This window comes from Zonotrichia leucophrys, chromosome 11, assembly GCF_028769735.1.
Source record: "Zonotrichia leucophrys gambelii isolate GWCS_2022_RI chromosome 11, RI_Zleu_2.0, whole genome shotgun sequence".
Lineage (NCBI taxonomy): Eukaryota > Metazoa > Chordata > Aves > Passeriformes > Passerellidae > Zonotrichia > Zonotrichia leucophrys.
In genome coordinates this window covers 16,966,807-16,975,108 of record NC_088181.1, presented here as the reverse complement: position 1 = coordinate 16,975,108, position 8,302 = coordinate 16,966,807, and the positions used below count along the sequence as shown (strand labels likewise).

General features: G+C 51.9%; 1 protein-coding gene across 2 annotated transcripts; it reads right to left on the bottom strand.

Annotated features, from left to right (window-relative positions):
- Positions 1 to 278: 278 nt before the first annotated feature.
- On the bottom strand, positions 279 to 7,062 carry CEBPG (CCAAT enhancer binding protein gamma). Of its 2 annotated transcripts, XM_064723375.1 has the most exons (3): positions 6,975 to 7,062; positions 3,235 to 3,387; positions 279 to 2,349 (listed from the first exon to the last, which is right to left on the bottom strand). In XM_064723375.1, exon 3 carries the CDS (start codon positions 2,239 to 2,241, stop codon positions 1,789 to 1,791), a length of 453 nt encoding a protein of 150 aa, XP_064579445.1. In that variant the 5' UTR covers positions 2,242 to 2,349; positions 3,235 to 3,387; positions 6,975 to 7,062; the 3' UTR covers positions 279 to 1,788. The 2 variants fall into 2 exon arrangements, with proteins under 2 accessions (XP_064579445.1, XP_064579444.1); XM_064723374.1 differs by lacking the exon at positions 3,235 to 3,387.
- Positions 7,063 to 8,302: the final 1,240 nt, after the last annotated feature.

The following is an 8,302-nucleotide window of genomic DNA, read 5'->3' as shown; positions in this document are numbered from 1 at the left end:
CGTGCAGTAACAAAGGAGATCCTTCAGGTCATCTTTTCCCTTGGAATTTTTGGTCTCTCATCGCCCCCATCTAAAAATTTTCAGTCTTTTTTTTTTTTGCCTTTTTTGTTAAATCAGACATTTAGACAAAACTGTACTGAGTTTCTGATGGCTTCTAAGGAGCAGAAACCTGAGTGAAAGAGGGGAACAGAGACTGATGCACTGATTTCTCCAAGATAGCTGTGTGACTTGGGCAACTCTGCACTGGAGGGAGACAGAAAAGGGATGGGAAAAATGAGGCCACTACAAGCAAAACATTTTTATTAGCTCCTGGTATTTCAACCCTACCAACTTCAAGTGCAGTTAGAATGAAAAAACATATCTGTAAAAAGTCTAACATAATCCAAAACAATCCATCAAAGTTTTCCACATGTATTAAAAGTTTAAATTCAAAAAAGAACTTCTCAAGGTTTCATTCTCTAACAGTATCTTCATAGAGATAACATCCAAGTTTTTTCCTAAGTGCAGATACAGAGCAAACAAGCATCCTCCAAAATAATCTATGGACAAAGGTAGTGTAAGAGGGAAATTAAGACAGTGTAGTAATCTACAAGACAGACACACAGGTTAAATGTAAAATAACCATACCATCAATGAAATATTTAAAAATTAAAATAAATTAAAGTTACATCAAAGTTCCTGCTTTACTTTGTTTAAATCCTCAGTATAGCACATAGCACTGCAGTATGGATCATGGCAAAGACTAAGCAGTAGCAATAAAAAAGTTGCTACAGGAAAACTTCTATGGAAATAAAACAAGGCTACAGATACTCCTTCACACAGATCTATGATGGCTGTAGAAATCTCACTGAATCAGTTACTAGGGCCATTTATTTCTAAAATCACTGTAAATTCCTGTAATGTCAGCCAGCAGTGATCCATGCATCCCAGTTCAACACCTGCTGTCCTGCCCCTTCCACTGCTAAGCCAAGCTGCACTTCTTGTTCTCCCCAATACCTCCTTCCCAGCAGGAATGCCATTTTGCAGGGCACAGGTTTTTGGTAGCACTTTGAAATTTTCTGGAAAAAAGCTCTTGTTCTCATAAGGCCCCAGTCACTATGTGAGCAATATGAAATACCAGCTTCAATAAAAGGCTTTTATTGTCAGTGTGCTGCTTTGCCTCTTGTGATGCTTCACGTGCCATTTGGAGGCCAAGTGCCTGTACATATCATCAGAGCATATTGTTATTTTTCTGGTGAACATTGGTAAGCATCCCAGCTCACTATTACTACAACCTCCCCATTAATTATAACTGGGCAGGAGGGACCTACATGGTGCTTCATAGGACTTAAATTCTACAGATTTAAAGTAAAAAGCAAAAATTCTCCACAGCCTTTGCAGTTTGTAATATGTAATGGAGAAATCAAAGGGCTAAAACACTCTAACAGGTATTTAAAAAATGTTCTATTCAATCACAAGTTTCTGATACTACAGTGAGCCATCCTGCTGGATTCCTCCCATTATGCAAAGTCTAAAATGGTAAGTGAATATTCTTGTGAAAATGTTATCTCCTAAATATTACATTCCTAGTTAGCTAGGAGTTCAGATCTGATTAAATCTTTGAGGAGAAAAATATTTAAAACAAACAGTTAACCAGTTTCTGGTTTAATTGTTACAAATCTTCAGTGTTAAGTTTAAAAGAAGAAAATCCACAAAACAATGGCTAAAGGTACAGTTTTTGCTGGGTTACTGCACGGGCACTGCAGACAAGCTGCAGCTCAAGAGTTTGTTTGACAAAGTCACAGGTTTCTACTGTCCACTGTTTTCTGGGTTTGTTGTGGTGCTCTCAGTGCCAACAGGCTGCACGTTATCTGCAAAATTGTGGGCATGCTCAAGGAACAAGTCTTTCAGTACGCTCAGCTCCTTGGTCAGGAGTTTAATTTTTGCCTCTAAACGTTCATTTTCTTCTTTGAGCTGGTTGACCCTTTGCAGTGTGTCCTGTGCTTTCTGCTTGCTTTTTAAGCGGCTCTTTTTCACCGCCATGTTGTTCCTCTCTCTGCGCTGCCGATACTCATCGCTGTTTCTGTCCACAAAGGAACTTTTCTTTCCCTGCTTGCTCGGGGGCACAGCTTTGCCTCCACCCCCAGGACTGACTGGCACCAGCTGGGGAACCTGCTGCAGACCACTGGAGTGTGCTTGAGTGTGGATCACACTTACTCCGCTCGCATCTGTGCCGGGGTTCTGTTGGGGTGTCTTGCTCATTTGGGCAGGCTGTTCTTGGACACTGCAGAATTTATCAGGAGACTGAACTCTTGCGTTTCTAGAAGGTGTTTCCAACAGATCTTCACATGGATTAAGAGCAAGGTGAACCTAGTAGGGGAGAAAAAAAGCTATTAAAGATGCTGGCTTCAGCTACAATCTTATACATCGCTGGCTTTAGCATAAAGCACTGATGGTACATCTGGCATAACACACCGTAACTGTGCTGGAGGTGGACAAGCTGCCAACTACATTTCTGAAGTCTCCAACATATTTGGATTGGATGGGACTATTACTGGGTCATCTAGTCAAGCTGTTTGAATTGTTCACTGGCTTCACTCAGTTATTCCAAAGCCATCCCTGATGGATGGGTGTCTAGCCTAGCCTCAAATATCTCCAGTTTCACAACCTCTGTCTTGGCAACATGTTCCACTGTCTAACTTTTCCTCCAGTTATACAATTTTCTTAGTCTTCAGACTGGAGTTTTCCTTCTGTGGCTTAAACCTATTAACAGCCTGACTCTTGACCAACAGGGGTATTTGATCCTTGTCCCCTTCGGACCACATCTCTGGGTGTATCCGCAGACAAATTCCTCCCTCATCTCTGGTCTCTGGAGCAAGGGTGCTCAGCCTGTCCACCTTTTCTCAACCACCTCACAGCACTTGTTTTGAAGATGATGTTCAAACTGATGGCTGTCATAAGGCCTACTGGTACTGAGTGGAAAAATAAATCTATGGAATTGCAAAGGCTGTGTCTGGGTGACATTCTACCACAAGCAGTGTGCTGAGCCTGTAACAGTATGAATCAGGGTGGGACAGGAGCACAGGCTTATGGCAGTGTAGGTCACAACTCCACAACAGAGGACTGTCACCCATTAAAAGACAGCAAGCACAGCTGACTCATCCACAAATAAGGTCACCTGCGTGGTTGGTGCACTGGTCACTGTCCCCTCTCCTGTCCAGCACACAAACCTCCTGATGAGCAAGACATCCTCACCTGACTGACGTGCTCCCGCTGCTGAGGTCAGCCTGCTCCTGGCCCTACTGGTGGCACAAGGAGGATTCCACCACAGCTGCAGGGCCAAGGCCCTGGCAAGGCTAACAGCGGGTCCCCTTCTCTTCTCATCTCACAGGATCACTTCCTATATGGCTGGGAGAGAAGAGGGGAAGGACAACAGGATGGTCCTAAGCTCCTGAAACACCTACCTATGGCTCCAGTGAAAAATACCCAGTGATCAGTCAAATCAGTGTGGATTGTCATGTTGAAAACATTTAAGTGGCACTAAACAATCCTACTGCAATGCAGCCCAGCATTGTCAAACAGATATGCAGTGTGACCCACACTGATCAGTGTGACACATTCTCCAGAGGGCTGGGGAAAAGCTGCAGAGCTGACTGCCAGGATGGGCACAGCTGGACTGCCAGGATGGGCAGTGTCCAGCCCAGGAACACCTCTTACATCCATAACAGCAGATGAATGACGGGATGTGTGAGAGGTCTGTAGTGACCTCCTGAGTATCACTGGTCCTTCTGAACTCCCAGGTTCATCAGCTGTGTACTGTTCCTGATTGTTTTTCTCAGCAGTCTGTATTGCTGTTTTACTTTTGGAAGGGCTATCATTAAAATGTTAAAATTCAACTGTGCAGATCAACTGCATATTTTCTTCCATGATGAAGGAGCCACAATGAGATGCAGCTGCACAGTGTGGTTCAATAACATTCATGGAATAGCCCACTAAATTTGGCTTGAATGTTACTCAAAATTAACATTCTCTGTCACCAAGAGGTCTTCCCACTTGTGAAGATGTGCGAGTGTACCCACACCCTTCCTATCAAGAAATCTTTTCATTTTCCCATTTCAGGGCAGAATGAAACCATGAACCCTTTTGGAGCTGAATCTAAATACACAGTGTCCAACACCTCTGTGTTAGTATTTCCCCAACTGCAACCCTTAAAGCAGCTTCTGCATGCCATGTTTCAGTGTCAGATGCTGAGCTAACAAGCAGTTAGGCAGAGCTGCACTGAACACCCAGCTGAGGAGGTGTCTGTGCCCAGCACAGACCGGCAGGGCCGGTTGTAGCAGCTGTGCCTGTGTAATTGCACAGACATTCTTACTCGAGGTGTAAGTGCCTGCTCCTCTTAGAGCACACACTGGCCTTGTCTGCACTTTATTTTACAACAGAGGATTTCTGCAGCCCTCAAAGCATATATAGATACGCAGTTCTCTTAGGTTGTCTCTGACTAACAGATTTTTGACACCTTTTCCAAATCCAACAGAATGCTCTGCTGTCCCCTCCACTTCAACACATTTCAGTGCTTGCAAAGTTCACCTGGACAGGCCAGTTATGTAACCCACACCATCCTCACAATCTGATTTTTGTGCTCCTACTACAGAGGAAGGGGTGGCTCCTGACCCCAAAGGAACCCCACCTGACATGTAACAAGTTTCTTCACCAGGTTCTATGTGCTACTTCTCTCTATGCTATCCAAACTATTTCACACTACTTTAACACTTCTTTCCTATCTCTATTAAGTTTCCCTATGATTCAAGGAGAAAACTATTTGTCCCATTAAACCTAATATGAATGAAGTATTTCAGATGGGCAGCACATGGATATAAGCAGAGAAGATAACCAGTGTCACACCTCTCAAGCAAGAATTCCAGCCCTGCCTGCTAGAACAGACCTCCCTCAGTTCCTTCCCACTGGGAACTGATTTGGTTTTTATTAAATTGCTGTTTGAGTGAGACATGCTCTTATCTGGCCTGATGATCAGAACTCTTATCTGGGTCAGGTGACACCTGGATTCCTGTCCTGCTCCAAAGAATATGCAGAGCAAATAGCACTAAACTAAAACTAGCACTGAACTGCATCACAGAGCTACAGAGCGCCAGCTGAGGCTGGGAACTCGTTTTTCCCCCTGGTATTTGGAGGCTGGTGCCTATCACCAGCTGTCGGAGGGCTGTCCCAGGTAGCAGCAGGTGCTAAGGGCATCCTGCAAGGAGAATTAAAGGCAGCAGCAGGTCCAGGACACACCGAGGGGGCTCTCAGGAGGCCGAGGTGAAGGCCATGGTCACTGGGGGAGGCACAAAGCGCTCAAAGCTCCCAGAGCCCCTGCACACACCCACAGCTGCCCCAGGCCCCGGCACACAGGTTGCCTTCCTGAGACTGCTGACAGCCCCAGCGCAGCAGGAGACAGCTCCTCAGGGAGCCAGCCCCGTTTCCCAGCATCTTGTTCCCATAAAGCTGCTCAAGAGCTTCAGCCCAGCAACAGCCCTAGGCTGGTTCCACCCAACACATGGTACTGCTTCCAGTGGCCAGTTAGAACTGCCTGCTTCCCTCCTTGGGCACCAAGTGGCCACCCAGGAACCCAGCTGGCCACCCACTGCACCAGAATAGCTGGGAACTCCAGAGGTGCCTTCTCAGGCACAAAGATGTTTCTTACTGTCCCACACTACTCCTCAGGGACCAGTGAAGCAATGAAGGCCCTCATTGGCTTTTACACATACAAAAAGTAAAAATGAAGACATTAAACTTCCAAATGTTTGCTTTGGAAAAAAAAAAAAAAAAAAGCCAAAAAACCCCCAAAACTGTTTTGCCAATTCAATCAGTATTTGTTTTTTAAAAAATACAAAGTGCTTCTCTCTGCTCCTTTCTTGAGGTGTGATTGTCTTGTCAAATGCAAAATCAGTCCCAATCTGAACAGCAATAGGGAGCTCTCTTCTGTCAGACTTCACTAGGAATAGAGATAGGATCCGAGTCCGGATTCCAATTCCCCGCACTCCAGGCACAATTTGCAGAGCAATGGGAGCGCCGGCTCACACTCGCAGGTGTGCAGGAGATGTGCTAACTCTCACTTACTGAAGGCTGGGACACAACGCTTTTGGCACTAAGCAGCTCAATCCCATTTCTTGTTGGAGCTGACAACATCACTTTCTCACGTTTATTTCAGAATCTCCATTTTTAATACACATCTTAAAAGACATATACACTCTGACATCCTTAACAGAACACAGAAACATGTATTTTAACATGACAGAACCCCAAAAGCTGGGAGGCAGGCAGGTATCAGAACACTGTCTTTGGAATTAAAACGACAGCTGGGACTTCTAACGATAAACCAATTCCTTGATTCCAAAGTTTTGCCAAAGCTTAAGTGCTTTTACTTTCCGAAGCGGCTCGGCACGGCCCCGTCACGGAGCTGGGGCTCTTCCTGCCGGATGTCAGCGCCAAGGCCGGCGCGGAGCTCCCTGCCTGCCAAACCCCGGGCTCGAACTCGCAACCGGAGCTACGGGAACTCGCCAGGAGCCCGACACGTCCGCCCCGAGGCTCCCCGGGCAGTACCGGGCCGCTCCGGGCCGCGTTCCCCGGCTGCCCCTCGGCCGGCGCGCTCCCGCCGCACCGTGAGCCCCCGGAGCCGCCCCGGCGCGGCCTCGCTCCCCCCTCCCCGGGCCGGGACCGACCGCGGGGACCGGCACCGGCCCGGCCCGGCCCTCCCCGGCGGGCCCATGGCGCCGCCGCCGCCCTCCCCGGGCCGCCCGCCCGCCGAGGCCGCGCCGCTCCTCCCCCGTCCGAGCGGGGCGCGGGGGTGCCCGGCGCTGCCAAGCCGTGACTTCACCGGGGGAGGGGAGGGGAGGGAGCCGGGGCCGCCCGCCGATTGCATCACGCGCTGCCGAGCGGGGCCCGGCGGGCGGGGGCGGCCGCGGCCCCCCGGCCCCGCACGCGCCCCCCGCGCTTACCTGAGCGGCGCGAGCGGCGGGAGGGGCCGGGCGGGCCGCGCTCGGTACCGTGCGCGTGCGGCCAGCGCCGATTGCGACACCGCGCGGGCCGGCCCCGCCCCGGGTGATGCAACCGGCCCGGGATCGGCACCGCGCGCGGCCAATCAGCGCCCGCCGGGGGCGGGGCCGAGCCCCGAGGGGCTCCTGTGGGGCGGGGCGGGGCCGTGCGCAACCCGCGGGCTCCGCTCCAGCCCCGTCACGGCCGCGGCCCCAGCGAGCCCAGCACGGGCCCGGGGGAGCCCGGCCACAGCCTGAGCGAGCCCAGCAGGGCATGAGGGAGCACGGCTACGGCCACGGCCTGAGCGCGCCGGGTCACTGCCTCAGCCCGGCCACGGCCTGAGGTGCCACGGCCGCGGCCCGAGGGAGTCCGGCCACGGCCTGAGGGAGCTGAGCACGGGCCTGGGGGAGCTCAGCAGGGGCCTGATCGGGAGCCTGGCCACGGCCTGAGCGAGCCTAGCAGGGCATGAGGGAGCCCAGCACCGGCCTGAGCGAGCCCGGCTACGGCCACCGCCACGGCCTGAGCGAGCCCGGTCACTGCCTCAGCCCGTTAACGGCCTGAGCGAGACCGGCCGTGTCACGGCCGCTCGCAGGGCTTTTTTCCCGGCGCTGCTGGAGCCGCGCTGAAGGAAAGCGCTCGCGGGCCACGCGTGCCCCCGGGCCGGCTGTGCCCCCAGAGCCGCTTCCCCTTTCCGATGGGGGAGCTGGCGCAGAGGCTGCCCCACCCGGCCCGGCCCGGCCCGGGGGCTGGCGGGGAGCGAGACGGCCGCGTCCCCGCGCCGGTGGGAAGCGGGTCCCGCCCGTATTCCAGGAGGGTCCGGCACTCCCTCAGCCCGAGGGGGAGAAGCCGAGAGCGCGTTCCCCGCCGAGTCCCTGCACGGGCAGAGCGGGGAGCCCGGCCCGGCCCGGCGGGAGGCACAGCGCAGCCCCGGTGTGCCCGGGCCGGACCGGGCGGTGCTGGGCGTACCTGGCACAGCCCCTGCGCTCGATCCTCGTGTGCGCCACTCGCGTAGGGGCTGGGCTCCATGAGCCCTGTGGGTCTCTTCCAACTCTGAATAATGTTCTGTGATTCTGCTGAAGTTGGCCAGTGCCCCACGGGCATCGGAGTTGATGGCGGTGTGTCTCTGTACTGATTGGCATCTTCTAATTGTTCCCAGGCTGTTAATTAGCACCTGGGATGCTAATTCCCAGGACTATTCCCATCTCGATCCTGGCTGCCTGGTTTGCCTCCTTAGAATGCTGTGAGATCAAGGGGAAGGAATGCCGAAGACGTCCCAAAAAAGTATCAACAG

Excerpts from the sequence above, each read along its gene's own strand:
- CEBPG (XM_064723375.1), bottom strand. The coding sequence starts at position 2,241 with ATGAGCAAGACACCCCAACAGAACCCCGGCACAGATGCGAGCGGAGTA.